The 25,298-nt window shown below is 43.1% G+C and overlaps 1 protein-coding gene across 7 annotated transcripts in view; it reads right to left on the bottom strand.

Annotated features, from left to right (window-relative positions):
* ncam1b (neural cell adhesion molecule 1b) overlaps nt 1–25,298 on the bottom strand; it is a 109,463-nt gene that overhangs the window by 30,692 nt on the left and 53,473 nt on the right. For all 7 annotated transcript variants that reach the window (XM_071357413.1, XM_071357411.1, XM_071357410.1 and 4 more), the window contains exons 2-3: nt 755–829; nt 189–398 (exon numbers count right to left, since the gene is read on the bottom strand). In XM_071357413.1, coding sequence (XP_071213514.1) covers nt 189–398; nt 755–829 — 285 coding nt within the window. The remainder of the gene's footprint in view (nt 1–188; nt 399–754; nt 830–25,298) is intronic.

Consider the following 25,298-nt stretch of genomic DNA (forward strand, 5'->3'; position numbering starts at 1 on the left):
ACTGGTTTTGAACGGGACATCTAGCCTACGTCCCAAATGGCACCCTATTCCCTAAATAGTACACGGGACTCCGATGGGACTCTGGTCAAAAGTAGTGCGCTATATAGGGAATAGTGTAGATTATAGGGAGGGATTAGGATGCCCTTTTGGACACATCCCTAGAGAATGAAGAAGGAGAAGCAGCTTACGGTAGAACTTGACGTTGACGGTGGCTTCTGCTGACTGGTCTCCGTTGGTGGCCAGACACTTGTAGGTCCCAGCACTGTCCACCCCGGCCTTGTAGAGCGTGAGGGTGGACGAGGACTCGTCGTTTCGGGTTACGGTGATCTCTGGTTTGTTGGGCTCTATCTTCTCCCCGCTCGGCGAATACCAGTCAATCTCCTTTGCTACCCCAACAACTGCACAGAGACAAGAGACGGTTAAATGTGTTTGTTTTTGTATCTAACTAGAGAATCATTACGATCACATATTGGTATCACAATGTTGAGTCGCTCTACGAGACAAATAAAGAGCCACAAAGAAGAGCATCAACCTAGGAAACAACCTATACACCTTATTAAGAAATAGTACTCCGTTATCCTAGAGAAGGTTACAGCTACCTTGTTCCTGTCTAGTGGCCTGACAACTGTCTACACACAGCATATCAGGACAGGACACAAAAGGTCAGTGTATATGCAGTACTGCACAACGGGATCTAAACAATTCCAAAGAGACAGTGGTCTACTACAGTATAATGATACAAGGGCAAGCTTACCTTCACACAGAAAGAACTTGGACTCTCCGACACTGATCTCTCCCTGAGTGGGGGTGATCTCCACTTCCAGACAAACTGACAACAGAACAAAATAGACATCAGATTAGACAGAGCAGTACTTGGAAGCAATATGTTACGTATGTGTGTGTGTGTGTGTGTGTGTGTGTGTGTGTGTGTGTGTGTGTGTGTGTGTGTGCGCGTGCGCACGTGTGAGGGAGAATGATAGAGAACAGAGAGAGACAACATTTCATTAATGACATGTGATATTAAAGCTTATGTCTGTAGTGCTGTTTATAATTTATAATTCAGGCGCTGTGCCTGTGTCTCCCAGTGTTCTTCATTCATTCCTTATCAGTAGTCTCCTTATCCTCTCTGCTAGTACAGCAGCCTGTCATTATGGAAAGCATTGCTTGCTCTTTGGGCTTTTAGGCTGGGTTCTGCTGTAAAAAGGGCTTGATAAATGAATTTGATTTGATGGAAACCTCCAGTTCTGCCATAGCTAACCATGACAGACGAAATAGAAAGCTAGTTGGCTTTATTACTGCAACCACATGGGCATAGGCTACTCCTATATTCCCTATATAGTGCACTACACTTAGAAAAAAAGGCTTCCAAAAGGGTTCTTCGGCTATCCCCATAGGATAATTCATTTTGGGACGCAGACCTCGACCCCTCCACAGCAACAATATCCTACTGTAAACCAAGCTCGGGTGAACCAGTAGGAAGCACATGAAATGGTAAACAAAACACAGCAAAGAGAAAACTGGCTGCAGAGAGAGAAAGAAGTTTGTCCATGCCTGAGGTGATACAGTAGCCTCCATCTCAGTGGTGTTGATAGCAGCAAGCAGGTAGGTAGGTAAGGTTCTACTGCTCTTATTGACAGTGGAGCAGGCAAGGGGGGAGAAAAAATGCCCCTTCCAAATCAATTGTTCAATCACAACACAGAAATCTATTCCAAGCCATGGCTCATGCATCAGAGAAGCACCTCTGGCAGATTGATTGAGGCTTTGCTTTATTGAAAGACCACGTTAAGACGATGCACTTGGCTGACACCCGCAGAGAGTAAAGCCTTGTTCACACTGGCAGTATGAAGTGACACTTTGTTTTTTGCATATCCGATTCGAATCTCATATTTTTCCTGCAGTCTAAACAGACAAAAAGCACATGGAATCAGATATTTCAAACCACATTTTAAACCACCTTCATGGCCATGTCACCTGTGTCTGAATGGTCAAATCTGATTTATTTGCCCTTAAATGATTTCTAGACTGTTATTTGGCATACCTTGTTGCTTGCTAGCTACACTGTTGACAGTTTGACAAGAATACGAGGTAGCTATCTAGCTTGTTAATTGTTTACAAACAATGAATGAATGTGCTAGCAGGCTAAACAGCTACCTAGTTAGCTAGTTGACTGCTATGGCTAGCCAAAAGTGACATGTTTTGAAAGTTGGACCTCCCAAGTGGCACAGTGGTCTAAGGCCCTGCATCACAGTCACAACCGAGAGACCGGCCACAACCGAGAGACCATGGGGCAGGGCACAATTGGCCCAGCGTCATCCGGGTTAGGGGAGGATTTGGCCGGCAGGGATGTTCTTGTCCCATCGCGCACTAGCGACTCCTGTGGCTGGCGGGAAGCAATGCACGCTGACACAGTTGCCAGGTGCACAGTGTTTCCTCTGACACATTGGTGCGGCTGGCTACCGGGTTAAGCGGGCATTGTGTCAAGAAGCAGTGCAGCTTGGCTGGGTTGTGTTTCGGAGGACGCACGGCTCTCGACTTTTGCCTCTCCCGAGTCAGTACTGGAGTTGCAGCGATGGGACAAGACTGTAACTACCAACCAATTGGATATGACGAAAAAGGGGTATTTTAAAATTATTTGTTTTTACAAATTTGCATCATCTTATCCTTTGAGGCTTTAAAACTGTTCTTACACTATGATTTCAAACATTCAAAGCAACATGGAGACTTCAATGGCAGGCATTGTTGTCACCTTAGCTTGCTACACTACAACTTCTGAGTACACACACACACACACACACACACACACACACACACACACACACACACACACACACACACACACACACACACACACACACACACACACTTGACATCACTATAACAACTAGCGTAGCCATGTCAGTCTGAACACACATCTGATCTGGCCACTCGCAACTTGCTGTTTAGACAGTCAGTATTCCAAAACAGATTTGAAAAACAAAAATGATTTGAGCATTAAGGCCTGCACTGTGAACAAGGCTTTAAAGACAAGGGAATAGACATCAACCATCTCCCTAGTGATCGTAATATGCTGAGAAGAGAGGGCAACCCGGTATTGAAGGGCTGCAGCATATCAATCTGTATTTGTTGGACATTTCCTAGAAAATATTTGATTGCATCAGAGGTGATTGATGTGAGATGTTATCTACTATCCATATAAGCCAAATGCATCAACCCAGAGAAATAACATTCTGGAAATGGCACTACTAATTTATTACACTGTCAACTCAGCTCTGATATCAGATTTATAATGCTCCAAATAGAAGTTAAGAGCCATACATCATCAGATTGGGCTAGTCCACTGAGTATGGAAAATGACAATTGACCAAAACATCAACGACATTCCAAGTATTCTGGAATCGTGAAGACAATGAGCGGCATAAAAACAAACTGGTTATACAAACTCATTAGCCTCCCCTTGGAAGAACCTCGTGCTAATCAACTTCACATCAATTCTTTGGGGAAAACACCTTACTTATATTGCAGCTTTCAATATGACAAAACCCATGACTCATTCGCCCACTTCGAAGAATAAATTAAGACACATCAATATCAAATTTACATAGAGCCATTTGGTAATAAACAACATCACACCAGAAATTAAACTCATAGCAAATGTCTGTCTCCATTCCACTTAACAGGATAGATTCATACGTTCAGCGTTCTCCCACACACCATAAGCACCACCCACTTCTGACTGAAGAAGACATCCCTCCGAGGCCAGGCAGCTATCGTCTCATTCATCAGCCTTTTGTCTGGTTATCCAGAGTGATGCTGTGAGGAGCCTGGTGAGAGGGCCAATATGAGACCTGGGGCTGCATCCCAAATAGCACCCTATTCCCTATGGGTCCTGGTCAACAGTAGTGCACTATATAGGGAATAGGCTGCCATTTGGGACTCAGCCCTGACCTATCAAAAGGGCTCCTGCGTTAGCTACTTTTCTCTGAGGAGCCTCTGTCTGGGCCAGCCCGTATGGAAGATACACAGCTGTAATGGGGTCTCCACCACCAAGAATAGCAAGTAAGTAGTCATTTCGAATATAGAGCAAGCAGAAACATCATAAGCCAAGCAAAACTAACATCAAGTACAAAGCAGTAGATTAACTATGCATGTCCGGTTGGTTTCTGATGGAGAGTGAGACATGTAATCCTTGCCCCTGTGATACATAGTGTATCTCTGTGTGCAAACATCAAAGCTCCAGATGACCAGTAGAGTATTAGCTACAGATGTTCAGTAAGATTAGGTTAACTCACTCTGTCATCCAGTATAAGCACATAGCATATAATGTCCCATCAAAACAAAAACAACGGTAGCTAGGTATCATGGCGATATCCATTTGTGCATGCAAGATTAGCTTGCTTTTGAAATGTAAATAAGCCTAATTGCAGAGGGCATTATTACCAAATGGGTGATATTAAGGATCTGGCTGTCTGGTTGTCTAGGCTGCAGTAGACTGGATTAGGGGGAGTCAATTTACTAAGGCACCCCACAAGGGAAGGATCAGATTTCTGAGAGAGATAGGATCAGCCTCTAATACATGAGAGAAGATAGGCTCCAGATACTGTAAGTTATCGTAAAGTCTGCTCTGGCCACGGGAACTTGAAACCAATGTAAGATTGTGTCGCTCAATCTCACACTCAATTCGTGCAAATACGTACAAAGTGTTTCATGCGTTTTTGTGTAGCCTTATTCATGAGAAAATACACACATTTTTGTGCGACTTCATTCATAGGAAAATACATTATTTGGGGGCAAACTTCAGAACATTCTTTTGAAAGTTATTGGAGCAATGCATTTTGGGCAATGGTGTTCTACACTGCCTTTTTTTGTGTCCCACAATTATTAATTTAAAAAACGAATGTGTTAACAACCCAATATTGTTTATCAACCAGCTTGTCACTGAAAAACATATAATATAATAGTAGCCTTACATTTGTTCAATGCCAATGTTAATTTCTTTGCTTGTTTTCGCATAATACTTTTGGGATACTCGTGCTATGTCGGATTTTATGAGGGTTGCCAGATTGGAATAAAAATGTGTATTTGTCTGTTTTTTGGGGTGGTGTCGATGAAGGAATTTGATTGGGGATAAATGTTCATGATGGGAAATTAATTAATCAATATATGTGGGGAAACAGAAGACCTGCAAAAACAATCTGTTTGGTTTAAATTCCCCTGGTGCAACTGCATGGTATTTGCAACTATAACAAGTCTGGATTATGAACAATTAAGCCATATCAATGCAGTTAAACAGGTTCATGTAAAATAATGAATTATGTTGACTTACACTTATGGCACTTCCAAGGCCATTTCATGATGATTATTATGGTCATATCAATCATGTTATATACTTAGGCTGTTGTAACAAGGCATATGCCAGCATTGTAGGCCTACTGCCTCTGCCCAGAGGTCTACTAGGCTTTCATGTCAACAGCCGTTAGAGCTCACTTTGCCACGTATGAGCCCTGGTTAGAGTCCCTGTTGCAGCTTTCACTTTCTTCTGCTACATTGGTGGAAGTGTTGGGATCACGTCTAGCTGACATCTAGTTATGTGATCTAGTGGTGGGAAGCATTCTGTTTTTCAACATTGTGTTGGGTGTAATTACACTGATATATCTAGTGAACAATGGATAAGCAACAATGGGCGTAACGGATAGAAGTAGTCACTACAGGTGTGATCAAGCCTTAGATCAAAGTTGTCTGAAGCTAAATGGGAAGTGGTATGCCCTGACCAGTTATTCAGAAGAAACTCCTCTGTGATTGTCTCATTTACATAGTTAACTTACCCAAAACAAACACATTCTACACCTTTACAAACGATCTGTTTAAAGTGTTATTACAACCATGGTGTTGATCCACATCATATGGGTAGACAGATAATGTAAGTGTGTTATGCAGCAAAACACAACTAGACTTTTTTTAGGATGCAAACCACTAATATGTTGATCCATCCTGTTCTGATCTAATGAGATGGATGTAGGATTTCCTATGGCCAAGAATCAAGACCAATCATAAAGGACGAAGCTCCTCTTGGTTCTCATTGGCGAAGACTGAACTCAAGTTAGGGGTTATATGTCAGACTCTCCTGTACCACTTTGCCCAACATGTTATACCCCAGAGGTTATAAATACACAATTTTTAAGCTGATGTAACTTGTATCATTATTATATTGCTGTGAAACCCATACTCAAATGGCTTCAGACTGAGCATTTCTCACCATTCATTTACGGAGAGCAATTTCTGTTTTATAACAGGTAGTGTCCATTTATTTACAGTAGCATGTTGATTAATTATTATTTTTCTTCAGTGGAAATACAGAATATGGATAAAAATGCCAAATATACCAAAAGATAAATCAAGCAGAGATATACGACTATTTAACCATGTTAATCATTACTGAAACATGCAAACTACAAACTTTAACCAGTTAAAGACAATGAATACATGACAACTGAACTCAGCAAAAAAAGAAACGTCCCTTTTTCAGAACCCTGTCTTTCAAAGATAATTCGTAAAAATCCAAATAACTTCACAGATCTTCATTGTAAAGAGTTTAAACACTGTTTCCCATGCATGTTCTATGAACCATAAACAATTAATGAACATGCACCTGTGGAACGTTCGTTAAGACACTAACTGCTTACAGACGGTACGCAATTAAGGTCAGAGTTATGAAAACTTAGGACACTAAAGAGGCCTTTCTACTGACTCTGAAAAACACCAAAAGAAAGATGCCCAGGGTCCCTGCTCATCTGCGTGAACGTACCTTAGGCATGCTGCAAGGAGGCATGAGGACTGCAGATGTGGCCAGGGCAATAAATTGCAATGTCCGTACTGTGAGACGCCTAAGACAGCGCTACAGGGAGACAGGATGGACGAGTCGCGAGTCACGGTTTTGTTTCACCAGGGGTGATGGTCGGATTCACGTTTATCGTCGAAGGAATGAGTGTTACACCGAGGCATGGTACTCTGGAGCGGGATCGATTTGGAGGTGGAGGGTCCGTCATGGTCTGGGGCGGTGTGTCACAGCATCATCGGACTGAGGTTGTTGTCATTGCAGGCAATATCAAAGCTGTGCGTTACAGGGAAGACATCCTCCTCCCTCATGTGGTACCCTTCCTGCAGGCTCATCCTGACATGACCCTCCAGCATGACAATGCCACCAGCCATACTGCTCGTTCTGTGCGTAATTTCCTGCAAGACAGGAATGTCAGTGTTCTGCCATGGCCAGCGAAGAGCCCGGATCTCAATCCCATTGAGCACGTCTGGGACCTGTTGGATCGGAGGGTGAGGGCTAGGGCCATTCCCCCCAGAAATGTCCGGGAACTTCCAGGTGCCTTGGTGGAAGAGTGGGGTAACATCTCACAGCAAGAACTGGAAAATCTGGTACAGTCCATGAGAAGGAGATGCACTGCAGTACTTAATGCAGCTGGTGGCCACACCAGATACTGACTGTTACTTTTGATTTTGACCCCCCCTTTGTTCAGGGACACATTATTCAATTTCTGTTAGTCAAATGTCTGTGGAATTTGTTCAGTTTATGTCTCAGTTGTTGAATCTTGTTATGTTCATACAAATATTTCCACGTTAAGTTTGCTGAAAATAAACACAATTGACAGTGAGAGTATGTTTCTTTTTTTTCTGAGTTTAGATAAAAAATATTTTATAAAAAATAATTCATACAAAAGTCAAGAGTTGGCTATAACATGAGTACAAACAAAGTGAGTGTGTGTATATGTGTGTAATTGTTTGTGTGCGTGTGTGTATTATGGAGTGTATTATAATTTCCCATCATAAAAATGTATCCCCATTGCCCAATCAAATACCTTCATCAATACCACAATTTTTTAAAATCCAATCTGGCAACCCTCAGAAAATTCATCATTGCCTTGTATAACATGCATTATGAAAGAATGGTGTAATGTACACAAAGTGGAGCCTTGTATTAAATACATTATGAAGACAATTATGTAATGTAGGCTCCACGAAATATGAAATGCGTTACGAAGAAAAAAGGGCCTTTCTGAATAAAAACTATCAATCTAAGGCTACTATTATATTATAATTATTTCGGTGACAACATGGTAGATTAACAATATTGGGTTGTTAACACGTTTGTTTTCAAATAAAATAAAATATAATCAAATTGTATTGGTCACATACATATATTTAGCAGATACTATTGCGGGTGTAGCAAAATGCTTGTGTTCCTAGCTCCAACAGTGCAGTAATATCTAACAATTCACAACCATACACACACATCTAAAAGTAAAAGAATGGAATTAAGAAATATATAAATATTAGGACGAGCAATGTCAGAGTGGAATTGACTAAAATACAGTAGAATAGAATACAGTATATACATATGAGATGAGTAAAGCAGTATGTCAACATTATTTAAGTGACTAGTGTTCCATTATTAAAGTGGCCAGTGATTCCATGTCTATGTATAAAGGGCAGCAGCCTCTAAGGTGCAGGGTTGAGTAACCGGGTGGTAGCAGGCTAGTGATAGCTATTTAACAGTCTGATGGTCAAGAGATAGAAGCTGTTTTTCAGCTTAGATGCACCTGTATTGACCTCGCCTTCTGGATGATAGCGGGGTGAACAGGCCATGGCTCGGGTGGATGATGTCCTTGATGATCTTTTTGCCGTTTCTGTGACATTGGGTGTTGTAGGTGTTCTGGAGGGCAGGCAGTGTGCCCCCGGTGACCCCACCACCCTCTGGAAAGCCCTGCGGTTGCGGGCGGCGCAGTTGCCGTACCGGGTCAGTGACACAGCCTGACAGGAGGCTCTCAATTGTGCATCTGTAAAAGTTTGTGAGGGACTTAGGGGCCAAGCCAAATTTTTTCAGCCTCCTGAGGTTAAAGAGGTGACTGTTGCGCCTTCTTCACCACACTGTCTGTGTGGGTGGACCATTTCATCTTCTCTACTGCAGTCCTGTTGATATGGATAGTGGCGTGCTCCCTCTGCTGTTTCCTGAAGTCCACGATCATCTCCTTCGTTTTGTTGACGTTGAGGGAGAGGTTGTTTTCCTGGCACCACTCTGCCAGGGCCCTCACCTCCTCCCTGTTGGCTGTCTGATTATTGTTGGTAATCAGGTCTACTAAATCAAATAAAATGTTATTTGTCACATACACATGGTTAGCAGATGTTAATGCGAGTGTAGCGAAATGCTTGTGCTTCTAGTTCCGACAATGCAGTAATAACCAACGAGTAATCTAACCTAACAATTCCACAACTACTACCTTATACACACAAGTGTAAAGGGATGAAGAATATGTACATAAAGATATATGAATGAGTGATGGTACAGAACGGCATAGGCAAGATGCAGTAGATGGTATCGAGTACAGTATATACATATGAGATGAGTAATGTAGGGTATGTAAACATTATATTAAGTGGCATTGTTTAATGTGGCTAGTGATACATGTATTACATAAAGATGGCAAGATGCAGTAGATGGTATAGAGTACAGTATATACATATGAGATGAGTAATGTAGGGTATGTAAACATTATATTAAGTGGCATTGTTTAAAGTGGCTAGTGATACATGTATTACATAAAGATGGCAAGATGCAGTAGGTGGTATAGAGTACAGTATATACATATGAGATGCGTAATGTAGGGTATGTAAACATTATATTAAGTGTGATAGTGATAGTGATACATTTTTTACATGTAAGGCAGCAGCCACTCAATGTTAGTGGTGGCTGTTTAACAGTCTGATGGCCTTGAGATAGAAGCTGTTTTTCAGTCTCTCGGTCCCTGCTTTGATGCACCTGTACTGACCTCGCCTTCTGGATGATAGCTGGGTGAACAGGCAGTGGCTCGGGTGGTTGTTGTCCTTGATGATCTTTATGGCCTTCCTGTGACATCGGGTGGTGTAGGTGTCCTGGAGGGCAGGTAGTTTGCCCCCGGTGATGCGTTGTGCAGACCTCACTACCCTCTGGATAGCCTTACGGTTGTGGGTGGAGCAGTTGCCGTACCAGGCGGTGATACAGCCCGACAGGATGCTCTCGATTGTGCATCTGTAAAAGTTTTTGAGTGCTTTTGGTGACAAGCCGAATTTCTTCAGCCTCCTGAGGTTGAAGAGGCGCTGCTTCATTGTGGGTGCAAAACCCACAAGGGTGCGTGCTCAGCCCCCTCCTGTACTCCCTGTTCACCCATGACTGGGTGGCCACGCACACCTCCAACCCAATCATCAAGTATGCAGACGACAGACCAGGATGTCTTGCTCCCAGACAGACTAAACAACTTCTTTGCTCGCTTTGAGGACAATACAGTGCCACTGACACGGCCCGCTACCAAAACCCGCGGACTCTCCTTCACTGCAGCCGACGTGAGTAAAACATTTAAACGTGTTAACCCTCGCAGGCCCAGACGGCATCCCCAGCCGCGTCCTCAGAGCATGCGCAGACCAGCTGGCTGGTGTGTTTACGGACATATTCAATCAATCCTTATCCCAGTTTAGCTCGGGGCCCTGTGTTGAAGATTAGCAAATTGGAGGTGTTGTTTCCTACCTTCACCACTTGGGGGCGGCCCATCTGGAAGTCCAGGACCCAGTTGCACAGGGCAGGGTTCAGACCCAGGGCCCCGAGCTAAATAATGAGCTTGGAAGGTACTATGGTGTTGAAGGCTGAGCTACAGTCAATGAACAGCGTTGTTACGTAGGTATCCTCTTGTCCAGATGGGATAGGGCAGTGTGCAGTGCGATGGTGATTGCATCATCTGCGGATCTAATGGGGTGGTAAGCAAATTGAATTGGGTCTAGGGTGTCAGGTAAGGTAGAGGTGATATGATCCTTGACTAGTCTCTCAAAGCAATTCATGATGACAGAAGTGAGTGCTTGGGTAAATAAATGTGGGACACAAAAAAGGCAGTGTAGATCACCATTGCCCATCATGCATTGCTCTAATAACTTTCAAAAGATTGTTCCGAAGTTTGCCCCCCAAAAATGCATTTCCTATGAATGAAGTCGCACAAAAATGTGTGTCTTTTCCTACAAATGAAGTTGCACGAATTAAGCTACACAAAAACGCACAAAAACACACAATATTTGCTGAAATACTTTTGGTACGAATTGAGTGTGAGATTGTGTTGGATTGAGAGAGGAGAGCAATTTATAGTTTACAGTAGATAGGGGGCTTTAAAGACAAGATCCAAATACAATATGCAGTCAAGACCTGGCTGAGCACAGTGGCCAGCAGATAAATGTTATCTCACAAACACACACACACACACAGAGAGACAGAGACAGAGAGAGAGACGGGGTGAGAAAGCGAGAGAGAGATGGGGGTGAGAGAGCGAGAGAGCGAGAGCAAGAGATGGCCTGCTTCAGCAATGCCCAGACAAGCATATCTCCTCCCTATTTTGCTATTTATACAGAAATAAGGTTAGCCCATCAGAACTGCTCAACAACACAGCAGAATTTAGGCTAAAGAAGCCATCTCCATGGCAACAACTGGAGTTTTACAGCCCAAGCCCATGGTGAAAAAAATATGTTTAAGATGTGTTTTACAGCTCCAAGAAATCAATAATTCCTGTCAGCCTACAGTGTGATACAATAACTCTTACTGACTTAAACAAAAAGTTCACTTGGAAGGAATTCATCCCATTCACAATTACTGGTTATGTGCATGCTTAATAATCCATTAACAGCTGGCCAAGTAAATTCTCCCCCATGGCGCTAGCTCTGCTCCTCCCTCCCTCTCACTACTGTAAAGAAAGACCACTGGAGTGGAGCAGAGATGCCAAACTGACAACATGGAAGCAGCATGTTAGCCCTCCGCCTCAACATTATTCATCTATTAACAAATGTTCTCAGATTATTCATTCGTAACACGTTTCATCTCCTGCTGTATGGACTGCATGTCAAACACACGGCAATAACAGAAATTGCATCTGAAGATTTTCTCTCCACCCCCAATTCCCCATTGCACTAACATACAGAAACACCACCACACCTGCTGTAGTCTACCCAGAGTTGGGATTTTAAATACTTCTAAACTGGAAGCGCTAATTGGTTCTCAGTTCACAGTAGCTCCACTGCATAGACAGTGATAAATGAAGGGCATACTAATTGTTCTCCTATCAACAGTTCACTTAAAATAAATTAAAGTCTCTCCAGCTAGCTAGAGTCCAGTTGGAGGGCAAATAGAAAAACTTGCTCGTAGGCAGTAGATGGCCAACGGAGGAGCACTAATCAGGGAAAGGCAGGCTTAGGGATATGCAGTGTGCTATAATCTTAAAGGGGTAGTTTGGGATTTTGGCAATGAGGTTGATCTATTTCCCCAGAGTCAGATGAAGTGACCCCAAACTTTTGAACGGTAGTGTAAGTATTAAGACCCTTTACTCAGTACTTTGTTGAAGCACCTGTGGCAGCAATTTCAGCCTCGAGTCTTCTTGGGTATGACACTACAAGCTTGGCACACCTGTATTTGGGGAGTTTCTCCCATTCTTCTCTGCAGATCCTCTCAAGCTCTTCAGGTTGGATGGGGAGCGGCGCTGCACAGCTATTTTCAGGTCTCTCCAGAGATATTCGATTGGGTTCAAGTCCAGGCAAATCAAGGACATTCAGAGATTTGTCCCGAAGCCACTCCTGCGATGTCTTGGCTGTGCTTAGGGTCGTTGTCCTGTTGGAAGGTGAAGCTTCACCCGAGTCTGAGATCCTGAGCGCTCTGGAGCAGGTTTTCATCAAGGATCTCTCTGTACATTGCTCCGTTCATCTTTGCCTCGATCCTGACTAGTCTCCCAGTCCCTGCCACTGAAAAACATCCCCACAGCTTGATGCTGCCACCACCATGCTTCACCGTAGGGATGGTGCCAGGTTTCCCCCAGAAGTGACACTTGGCATTCAGGCCAAAGAGTTCAATCTTGGTTTCATCAGACAGAGTCCTTTAGGTGACATTTGGCAAACTCCAAGCGGGCTGTCAAGTGCCTTTTACTGAGGTGTGGCTTCAGTCTGGACACTCTACCATAAAGACCTGATTGGTGGAGTGTGTCAGAGATGGTTGTCCTTCTGGAAGATTCTCCCATCTCCACAGAGGAACTCCAGAGCTCTGTCAGAGTGACCATCGGGTTCTTGGTCATCTCCCTGACCAAGGCCCTTCTCCCCCGATTGCTCAGTTTGGTCGGGCGGCCAGCTGTAGGAAGTCATGGTGGTTCAAAACTTCTTCCATTTAAGAATGATGGAGGCCACTGTGTTCTTGGGGACCTTCAATTCTGCATAAATTTTTTGGTACCCTACCCCAGATCTGTGCCTCGACACAATCCTGTGTCGAAGCTCTACGGACAATTCCTTCGACCTCATGGCTTGGTTTTTGCTCTGACATGCACTGTCAACTGTGGGACCTTATATAGACAGGTGTGTGCCTTTCCAAATCATGTCCCATCAATTGAATTTACCACAGGTGGACTCCAATTAAGTTGTAGAAACATCTCAAGGATAATCAATGGAAACAGGATGCACCTGAGCTCAATTTCGAGTCTCATAGTCTGACTACTTATGTAAATAAGATATTTCTGTTAACAATTATCTAAAAACCTGCTTTTGTTTTGTCATTATGGGGTACTGTGTGTAAATTGCTGAGGATTTTTATTCATTTAATACATTTTAGAATAAGGCTGTAACGTAACAAAATGTGGAAAAGTCAAGGGGTCTGAGCACTTTCCGAAGGCACTGTATAAGTGAATTTGTCCCAATACTTTTGCGTCCCTAAAATGGTGGGACCATGTACAAAAAGTGTTGTAATTTCTAAACGGTTCACCCGATATGGATGAAAATACCCTCAAAGGTAAGCTCACAGTCCGCACTTTAACCTCATAGTCATTGTTTGATTTTTAAATTGAGTATTTTGGAGTATAGAGCCAAAAGAAGAAAACATGCTTCACTGTCCCAATAATTACAGAGGGCACTATATATATTTTAAAATAATAGCCTATAATCTTTGAGAACGTACAATAAACAAAATGAAAGCTAGACAGTCAGGTCCCCATTGATTTTGTCATTATGTTTGAGCATAAGAATAAAGCATAAGAACAAAGCATTAGCCATGCAAAATGCATAGAATTGCAGGAAATGTGGCTTTAAAACTGCAACATTTTATTTCAGCTCCATGGCAAAACATGTAGAATTGCAGGAAATTAGCTTAAAAGGAGTAGTTCACTATTTTACAACTTGATGTTAGAACGTAGTCTATGGGCCAGGATAAACTGTAATACATGGTTCAGTTCTCCTTAAACAGCCACTATAAACGTCAGCTAACTTTAGCCACCACAAGCTAACAATTAATGGAAGTGATAGGGGCATGTGAGTATGTTTAAAAAAAAAAAAGTCCAATCACCAGAAATCAATTCAAATCAACTCCATATTTGGATTGATGTTACTTGACCCTAGTCTCTCTTTTTCTCGTCCTCCTGGTTTTTGACCTTTGCCTGTCTCTGACCCTGAGCCTGTACCTTTGGTCCACCTCTGGATTACTGACCTCTGCCTGTCTCTGACCCTGAGCCAGCCTGCCGTCCTGTACCTTGGCCTCTGCTCTGGATTATCGACCTCTGCCTGTCTCTGACCCTGAGCCTGCCTGCCATCCTGTACCTTGGCCTCTGCTCTGGATTATCGACACCTGCCTGACCTGACCCTGATCCTGCCAGCCATCCTGTACCTTGGCCTCTGCTCTGGATTATCGACCTCTGCCTGTCTCTGACCCTGAGCCTGCCTGCCATCCTGTACCTTGGCCTCTGCTCTGGATTATCGACCCCTGCCTGACCTGACCCTGAGCCTGCCAGCCATCCTGTACCTTGGCCTCTGCTCTGGATTATCGACCCCTGCCTGACCTGACCCTGAGCCTGCCAGCCATCCTGTACCTTGGCCTCTGCTCTGGATTATCGACCCCTGCCTGCCTTGACCTGTCGTTTGCCTGCCCCTGTTGTTACAATAAACATTGTTACTTCACACAGCCTGCACTTGGGTCTTACCTTGATTCCTGATAAGAGAGGCTGGTCTAATGAAAAAAGTGTAAGCCTTTGATTTAGACTGATGGACTGTGTCATCCCCATGACCTCCACTCAGACAGGCGTGATTTATTTATTTTTGCTACTGCTTGACTAAAGAAATCTTGGTTGACCAACAGCCTATCAAACAAAACAATCGACCAGTCGACTAGATGGGGTCAGCCCTAATTCACTATAATATAAAAGGCAAAACTGATCCCGGATAAGATTCAGCACTACTACTCTGAGACGCTTCATGAATACAGGCCCTAGTTATGTTGTTATTAGGATTCTGCATTGAACTCTCCTCCCGTCTTGCTCCCCTAGCTGTGTGTGCTCTGGGATTAATCTTATTACCTATGTGCCTCACTGCCTCCTTTCACGCATAGAGGTCAGGGACACCCAGATTCACCGGACTAAACCTTCGTGTGACAGGCTGACTGTCACAGCCAGGTCACATAACTCTGTCTGTCAAACAGACTCTAATCCACAGAACTCCATGGGTATGTTCCAAATGGCACCCCATTCCCTTTATAGTGCACTTATTTTGACCAGGGCCCATTGGGATCTGGTCAAAAGTAGAGCACTATATAGGGAATAGGGTGCCATTTGGAACACAATTCGTCACACAGCAGCAGGGAGAGGAGGAACCTCTCTGTGGGTGGCCCATCAAACAAATCAATTTACAAGACACCAATTAATACAGTGTGGATGATGTGGGCATCCATTCTCAACAGCTTTTTGGGGCAATTATTTTCAACTCAGCTGTGAAGCACATAATTCAGTGTTATATCAGCTTGTAGCTACTGACTTGTAAAATAGGCTAAAATACCATCAATTTGTCACTGCACACCAGCAAAGAAGCAATATCGTTATTATTTGAAGTGAACTCCTCTGACTTTTACAAAATGTTTTGTTTAACAAAATAATAAAACCACTGCACTGATCTCTCACAGGTTTCAAGTAAACATTTGCCTCCCAAAGCTCATCTGACTGTGCAGTTAGTTGGCTGTATTAAAAGGGGTAAGTTAGGGAGGGAGCCAGTGGATGGGAATTTGCTTGCTGCTCATGCTTCTCAACCACAGTTATATTCACTGCTACCAGTTGCTATGGAAACATGTTTCCCAGCTCGCTCTTCTCATCCGCCTTCACTCCTCCCTCTCACTCCACAGCCATGTCTGATTCAAGGACACGGCCTCCAAGGAAGTGGATTAACATTAACATGGCCAGGGTGTTAGTAGATAGATACTGCACACATGAACACACACTAACACACAGTCATGTGGTCAACATCATGGGGCATTGGGTTGTTTCATGGTCCAAAGTCTGAACAAGTTGATCAGGAGAAAACACACTGGTCCATTACTCTGAAGAACATGTCATCTGGGTGCGATGCGCTTTGAAGTCACAAATTTAAGTGCAATATTTTACGTATCATTTGAGGCTCAGCCGGTGCTGTCAATCCATACTGTGCCCTTCAGTTGAAATCACAGGCATCAATATCTACCAGGCTCAAAACACCCCCCAGGACAGTTAATCAGTGCATTTACTCTCAGCCAAAAACAGAAGTGGCACAACAGAAAGCAGGATAGAACATATAACTGGGTTTCTAATATGAGCGGCATTAACAGGGCTGGGACAATTACTCCATAACTATAGCCATGTAACCGACAGTTACGGATGAAGACGGCCCATCATAACCATTGTTTTCTGCGTGTGGAACATACAGCTGACTAAAGAAGAAACAGCCGGGTGTGGTGCAGTTGAGTCTGTTTCTGTGGGAACATGGACTCTACAACGTAATGAAACTTTGTTGATCCTTGCTGAAACAAGCAAGGAGTTGTAGGAATTGAGACGTTGGTTCCCTAGGCAATGCCCCCCCCCCCCCGTCGCTGCAGCAGCACATGCAGTCAGAAGCGGAGAGAAGAAAATATTTTCTTTAAACAACATTTAAATAATAATAATATACACTACCGGTCAAAAGTTTTAGAACACCTACTCATTCAAGGGTTTTTCTTTATTTTTACTACTTTCTACACTGTAGAATAATAGTGAAGACATGAAAACTATGAAATAACACATATGGAGTCACGTAGTAACCAAAAAAGTGCTAAACAAATCAACATTTATTTTATATTTGAGATTGTTCAAAAAGCCACCCTTTGCCTTGATGACATCTTTGCAGAGAAAACAAATCTCTTTAATGTTATTACAGATAAAAGCAACCGCCAGAGGCTCCCCGCCTGCTCATTCCAGGAAGACGTTATTTGTTAACAGTAAATCCATTATCATGAAAAAGCTTTCATATTTACACATGAAAATACTACATTCAGAGAGATATTATTTTCTACTACAATCATCAGCAGACAACTAATTTTGTTTGCAGTAGCACTGTAAGTGAAAGAGAACACAAAAACAACAGTTGACATAACAGGGCAGCATATGTATAGGTTATGTAACCTCGCTGTGCACATTAGAATAAGGACAAGAGGGTCAAAACCAAGCACTGCTCTGGCCCAAGGTGGACCATTTTGAGCCCTATCATTGTGTAGGATTGTCTATTTGATTTCTATTGCCATTCCTTCTCAGTCAAACCCCAAATATTTAATAAAAGTGCTGAAAACAAATTGGCTCTCGATTTAAAAAGAAGATGGGAGAACAAGCTATGAAAGACAAATACTGGAATTTTGGTGCAGGTACAGCCAACTAGTGCAAAAATAATATTGCAATGTTGTCAAAACGATATAATGAAATATATACTGTTAAAAATAATATGCCGAAATGTAACTGTATCGACTTTTTACCTCATCACTACAAGGTGAGCATAAACAGTAGATCTGGATGTAGGGATGAACCACGTTATTTTTGCACTAGTCGGCTGTACCTGCACCAACATTCCAGCATTGTCTTTCATAGCTTGTTCTCAATTTTATTTTTTAAATAAAGAGACAATTTGTTTTCAGCACTTTTATTTCCATTACTGATCAAAACTCGTTTTCTCTTGTCCCTCTACAGCAGGCATATAGTGAGCAATATGTTTGGAACATCGAATCGCAATATCAAATCGCAATACATATAGAATTGTGAGAATCGTAATACATTTCGTATCTGCACCTAAGTATCGTGATAATATCGTATCGTGAGGTCCCTGGAAATTCCCATCCTTATCCGCTTCTATCATAAACCTCCTGCAGTGCCTTCAAGATTCAAGATTTCCCTTCATTGGAACTAAGGGGCCTAGCCCGAACCATGAAAAACATTATTCCTCCTCCACCAAACTTCACAGTTGGCACTACGCATTGGGCAGGTAGCGTTCTCCTGGCATCCGCCAAACCCAGATTTGTCCGTCGGACTGCCAGATAGTAAAGAGTGATTTATCACTCTTTCCACTGCTCCAGAGTCCAATGGCAGCAAGCTTTACACCACTCCAGCCAACGCTTGGCCCTGCGCATGGTGATCTTAGGCTTGTGTGTGGCTGCTCAACCATGTAAACCCATTTCATGAAGCTCCTGATGAACAGTTCTTGTGCTGACGTTGCTTCCAGAGGCAATTTGGAACCCAGTAGTGAGTGTTGCAACCGAGGAAAGGCGTGCTATTTTTACGTGCTACTCGCTTCAGCACTCGGCAGTCCCATTCTGTGAACTTGTGACCTACCACTTTGCGGCTGAGCCGTTGTTGCTCCTAGACTTTTCCACTTCACAATAACAGCACTTACAGTTGACCAGGGCAGCTCAAGCAGGGCAGAAATTTGACGAACTGACTTGTTGGAAAGGTGCCATCCTATGACGGTGCTACGTTGGAAGTCACTGAGCTCTTCAGTACGGGCCATTCTACTGCTAATGTTTGTCTATAGAGATTGTATGGCTGTGTGCTCGATTTTATACACCTGTCAGCAACGGGTGTGGCTGAAATAGCCGAATCCACATACTTTGGCTGTGTAGTGTATCATGAGCCAGACCAGGTTCAAATAAACTAACAGAAATCAGAGCTAGCAATACTCCTCGAAGTCTCTGAATAATTGCCAGGTTATTTTTCTCCTCATTGTTGAAGATGAGCAGTGACTCAATGAGCAGCTCGCGAGCGCTGCCTGCCCTGTGAGCTGCTGCTTGTAGCCAATGAGATTCACCAATATTCAGGCATTTTGTGTGAGTGCACCTCAGCATCTGCCTCAGCTGTGCACAGCGCAACAAAAGCCCAGGGAGGCAGAGAGAGAGCAGGGACAGAGCAGGGAGAGAGCAGAGCGTCTGTAGCCCATCATGGCACGATGAGCTCTTCTGTAATGAGACAACATTTAGTAGGCTGAATACAGGCCATGATAAGTAGGCTAGGCAGGAAATGGCACTTATAGAGATAGAGCTCCTGAAAGGAAAGACCTAGTCAGTTGCACAACTGAATGCATTCACCTGAAATGTGTCTTCCACATTTAACCCAACCCCTCTGAATCAGAGAGATGCGGGGGGCTGCCTTAATCTACACCCACGTCATCGGCGCCTGGGGAGCAGTTGCTGTTGGGGGTTAACTGCCTTGCTCTAGGGCAAGACAGCACATTTGTTCACCTTGCCGGCTCAAATCTGTTCTGGCTACAGAAGATGAGTCATTCTGAGGTTTACAGGGATACTCGGTATATTGGCAATGAAGCTCTTTATCTACTCCCCCAGAATCCAATAAACTCCTGGATACCATTTGTATGTTGCTGCATCCCGTACGAAGAAAGTTAGAGGAAGTTGAACGAAGTTGCTAACTAGCGTTAACAAAATGACTGGAAGTCTTTGGTATCTACTAGCATGCTAGCAGTTACTATAGACTTTTAGTCATTGCGCTAACGCTAGTTAGCAACTTCCTTCAAATTGCACGCAGAGACATAAAAATGTTCATTTGATTCTTCATTGCCAAAATGTAATCAAAGTGGCCCCACATTTTGTTCCCTCTTCATGAGTCACGACACCATCACATGGGCAAAACAATGAGCCCACGCAGCAGCTGTCCTCTCTAGCATCGAGGTAGCCATTTAGGCTCTACAGATTGACCAGTTTCTATTGTACCTCTGGTGACTAACAAAAACACAGAGAGACAGGGAGAGAGAGAGAAAGAACAATAACCACTCAGCCAGAAGCTGCCTTGCTTGCGTCCCAAATGGCACCCTAGTCCCTACACTATGTAGGGAACATGGTACCATTTATGGCTCTCTGCGTGTCCATTGAGCAGGCAGGCAGGCAGGGAAGCTGGAGGATGGGGCGTGCCAGCTAAGCCAGCCTGGGAGTCCACCAGAGAGAGGATCAATAGGAGGGGAAGCACTGATTCAGATGTAGCTAGACAGAGAGAGAGAGACCGGAGGCGGGCAGGGAGGGGACTGAGGAGGGCATGGGAATGCAGTGGAGCACTTGAGCACTCATTATGGGGTGTAGCATGACACACTCTATCCTCTGGCTGCTGCTGATTCTCTACGCTTCCTTAGAACAACAGAACTGTCTGCCTTAGAACAACAGACCAGTCTTAGAACAACAGACCAGTCTGTCTTCGAACAACAGACCAGTCTGTCTTTGAACAACAGACCAGTCTGTCTTCGAACAACATAACTGTCTGTCTTCGAACAATAGAACTGTCTGTCTTAGAACAACAGACCAGTCTTAGAACAACAGAACAGTCTGTCTTAGAACAACAGACCAGTCTGTCTTCGAACAACAGAACTGTCTGTCTTAGAACAACAGACCAGTCTTAGAACAACAGAACAGTCTGTCTTAGAACAACAGAACTGTCTTAGAACAACAGACCAGTCTTAGAACAACAGAACAGTCTGTCTTAGAACAACAGAACTGCCTTAGAACAACAGACCAGTCTTAGAACAACAGAACTGCCTTAGAACTAGTGTCCCAAAGGGTCGGAAACTTTCCGGTAAATTTCCATGGGAAGTTAAGCCCGGGAATTTGGGGAATTCATCAAAAAAGTTATCTTATAACAGTGAACCTTTTTTGTGGGATACACATAAGGCAATTCTAGGTCTTGTGGCATATGTTGGTTAGAATATGCACAGTGCATTCTTCCATCACATGTGCAGTGCACTCTTCCATCATATGCACAGCTGATTCTCAAGATCTTGCACACTAATGAGATGCTATCAAGCCCACACTACTACACTGTCTGAGCCAAGGACTACATGCTGGTAAGTTTTGATTACAATACTGGGTGGGGTGAATATATTTTATATGAAATACATGATTTGTTGTTAACTAGTAAATAGTAGCCTACAGTAAAGTGTGTTTAAGTCATTCCTAACTTGTTAACAATTTCTGCTACCATGTGGGTTTTAGCTTGCTTGAGCCTGCTAACTGAGGAGTGTTAATTCGGCAATTTCCATACATGTTTCATTTTAAAACATTTATCTTACAAAGCAGTTGTTTAATCTAACTGCTTAACTATTTATCTGTACATGGAATTGTATTTGTTTTTTTTTGCTAATTTTTTCCCTAATCTTTACAAGAAAATGCCACGGGCACTATCTGATGTGTGGAGACATTTCACTGCAGCTAATGTAGAAGGAAAAGCTGTGTACATTTGCAAATACTGTGCCAAATTATATGTGAAGAATGCAAAAAAGCTGCAGAATCATCTGGCCAAGTGCATAAAGTTCCCTCAGCGCTCACATCAAGCAACCTCTGACAAAAGTCCCTCTACTCTATTTGAGGTGAAAATGATGAATCAGACACCTTATCGATAGCAACAGCTCATGGTCCTCCTGGAATCAGAAGTTTTTTTGACTCAATGGAGGAACGTAGTCAGAGAAATGCCGATGAATGTCTTGCTCGAGCTGTGTATGCAACTGGTTCACCTCTGATGCTCACAGGCAATGTGTATTGGAAGAGATTTCTGAACATTCTTTGCCCAGCATACACCCCTCCAACCAGAAATGCTATATTTACTCATTTGCAGGATGCAGAGTTCAACAGAGTTCAAGTGAAGGTCAAGCAAATCGTAGAGAAAGCAGACTGTATTGCAATCATCTCAGATGGGTGGTTGAATATTCATGGGGAAGGAATAATTAACTACATCATCTCCACCCATCAACCAATATTCTACAAGAGCACAGACACAAGGGAGCTGAAGGCAGTCATCAATGACCTTGGACCATCCGATGCAAAAAACATCTACATTTAAATGGTATTAATATTAATTTTAATATTAATTTGCATATATTTATGTTAATTTCCATATATTCCCGTTAATTCCCACGGAAAGTTTCCACCTCTGAATATTCCTCAAAATGTGCAACCCAACTTAGAACAACAAAAAAGTCTGTCTTAAAACAACATCACAGTCTGTCTTAGAACAACAGCACAGTCTGCCTTAGAACAACAGTTCAGTTCAAGGTTTCACAGTCTGCTGCTTCTCTGCCTGAGTCATACTTTTATATTAGTCCTAAACAGTGCTTCAATTGTGGTGAAAGATGATTGATTGCGAGCAGTCATTGGTGAATCATTGAATGCCACTTAGGTAGCCAACTGAAGAGCAAACAGAATCCCTTTTTCAAGGAGCGAAGAACATGAGGTGCTGAAGAGAAGCATCTTAAAGGCCAGATCTAGCAGAGCAGAGCACACTGGCTAAATACACAAAGTGGACAAAGCATTAGGAACACCTTCCTAATCTTGAGTTGCACCCACTTTTGCCATCAGAAGAGCCTCAATTCTTGATACACGGGAAGCTGTTGAGCGTGAAAAACCCAGCAGCGTTGCAGTTCTAGACACACTCAAACCGTTGCGCCTGGCACCTACCACCATACCCCGTTCAAATGCACTTAAATCTTTTGTCTTGCCAATTCACCCTCTGAATAGCACAAATACACAATTCATGTCTCAATTGTCTCCAGGCTTAAAAATCCTTCTTTATCCTGCCTCGTCACCTTCATCTACACTGATTGAAGTGGATTTAACAAGTGACATCAATAAAGGATCCTGGCTTTCACCTGGATTCACCTGGTCAGTCTGTCATGGAAAGAGCAGGTGTTCTTAATGTTTGTACACTCAGTGTATGTTTATTATTAATGCTGTGACTCATCCACTGCAAACGCAACAATTGATTTTGATGGAGGTGAACATATTGGTAATCAAAATCAAAGGGAGAACCATCTGCCGTGATTCAATTTTAGACGGAAGAGTGTCCTGTCTGGCATGTCAATTCTCTGTAGTGCAATTTGAGAGATAAAATACAAACATAGTAAAAAACCTGACTGAGCCCTAGCAGTGTACTGATCCTACTTAGTCAGTAATCAATCCTCATTCCTACACGTAAAAACCCCCGCAATATGAGGTAATGTGATGTGTTGTTTCTGTTCGCTTCCCTGCTAGAGATTCATGTTTGATATAGATTTCAGATTTGACACCCCGTCTCTGAGGCAGAGATGCTGCATTTCCTCTGCCGGTGGTTGAGGCCAATGATAGTCTCACCTCAGGCAGAGCAGAGAAGAGCAGAGAATCTCCCCATCTCTACAGAGTAGTGGAGTCCCTCTCTAATGAGCTCCATTCATCTTCATGATCTCTGGATCTATAAGCCTGGAAATATGCCTCTCAGGTTCTGTCCCAAATGGCACTATACTCCGTATATAGTGCATTACTTTTGAATAGAGCCCTATGGGCCCTGGTAAAAAATAGTGCACTCAATTGGGAAGAGGGTGCCATTTGGGAGGCAGACTGAGTCTCACTGTACCACAGTACCGTACGCTGGCCCTCAGATCTCCTCTGATCATCTCCAATAGGGCTCATCTCTTCCACCATTAAAACAGAACATCCATTAGATTTTACACATTGAAAAGCTAACTGTTAAATGAGCAGTCACAGGAATGATAGGACAGTTCTGTACGGTACATGTAATATCTTCACTCAGAATTTTACAGGGTCTCAATTGTTCCTGGCTACACACGTGACCTAACCAGGAAAAAACTCTATATAGGCCTATACAGTATGGGCCTATACAGTATGACAGAGTATGACACACTGCTGGTGGCTTGTGGCTTTGCTATAGCATCTCAAGGTTATGGAACAAATAGTAGTCACAGGGGATCATTCTATTCTGCTCACGTGGAGCATAACACCAATTGATTCCTATATGCTGTTTTGTGCCGCTGTGTATAATTTCTCCTAGTGTTGTTGTACTTGTACTGTAAAACATGATGTGGGTAATACTGTAAATGTCACAGAGATCATTCAATGTTGCAAACATGGAGCATAACACCAATTGATTACATGCTGTGTTGTAATGCTGTGTGTTATTTATGGCTGTCCCCGACTAAAAAAATCTTGGTTGATCAAAAGTCGTCTGTTCTTTTGACCAACCGATTTCTATATAGATACACCCTATGTGTTTTAATAAAATCAACTATATGTATTGAGATGGTTTGATGGTTTAAGCACTGTTTGATGAAATAAGACACAAATGACTGAAGAGGGAGCCAAAGATCAAGATAACCGGAAGAAAAAAAAACTTTACTTGACCCAACCATGCTCCTCTCGCTCCTGCTGGCTTTCGCAGATTCACATTTCTCATGTGGAATGCCAATTTATCATACAATTTCTACCGATCTGCATTCCCGTTATGGTTTTCATATGCATATTTTCATGGAACAGTCTTCATATCTCAAAATCATTGTCATGTGGTTAAAGCAAAAATCGTTTTGGAAATCTGTTGCAGCTCAAGTCGACTACAAAATCCACAATGCAATGCTCTCTCTATAGGCTGACTGGCTAGCTAGCTAGAAAATGTCACTACACACAATAATATGAAAGACAATATCAGCATGTAACGAAGTTAGTTAGCTATAAAATCGCCTAAACAAGCTGCACTATCAATTTAGGAGTCTACAATCTCACCATGTTCAACCTGGAGATCAATGTGCCTCACAAAGTGAAGTCTAACATTGCCCATATTATGTCAATGGGTCGTGCAGTGTACTTTCACAGGTACTTTCAGGTCTCTCCAGAGATGTTTGATCGGGTTCAAGACCGGGCTCTGGCTGGGCCACTCAAAGACATTTAGAGACTTGTCCCGAAGCCACTCCTGCGATGTCTTGGCTGTGCTTGGGGTCTTTGTCCTGTTGGAAGGTGAAGCTTCACCCCAGTCTGAAGTCCTGAGAGCTCTGGAGCAGGTTTTCATCAAGGATCACTCCGTACTTTGCTGCGTTTATATTCACCTTGATCCTGACTAGTCTCCCAGTCTCTGCCACTGAAAAACATCCCCACAGCATGATGCTGCCACCTGCATGCTTCACTGTAGGGATGGTGC

This window comes from Salvelinus alpinus, chromosome 21, assembly GCF_045679555.1.
Source record: "Salvelinus alpinus chromosome 21, SLU_Salpinus.1, whole genome shotgun sequence".
Taxonomy (NCBI): domain Eukaryota; kingdom Metazoa; phylum Chordata; class Actinopteri; order Salmoniformes; family Salmonidae; genus Salvelinus; species Salvelinus alpinus.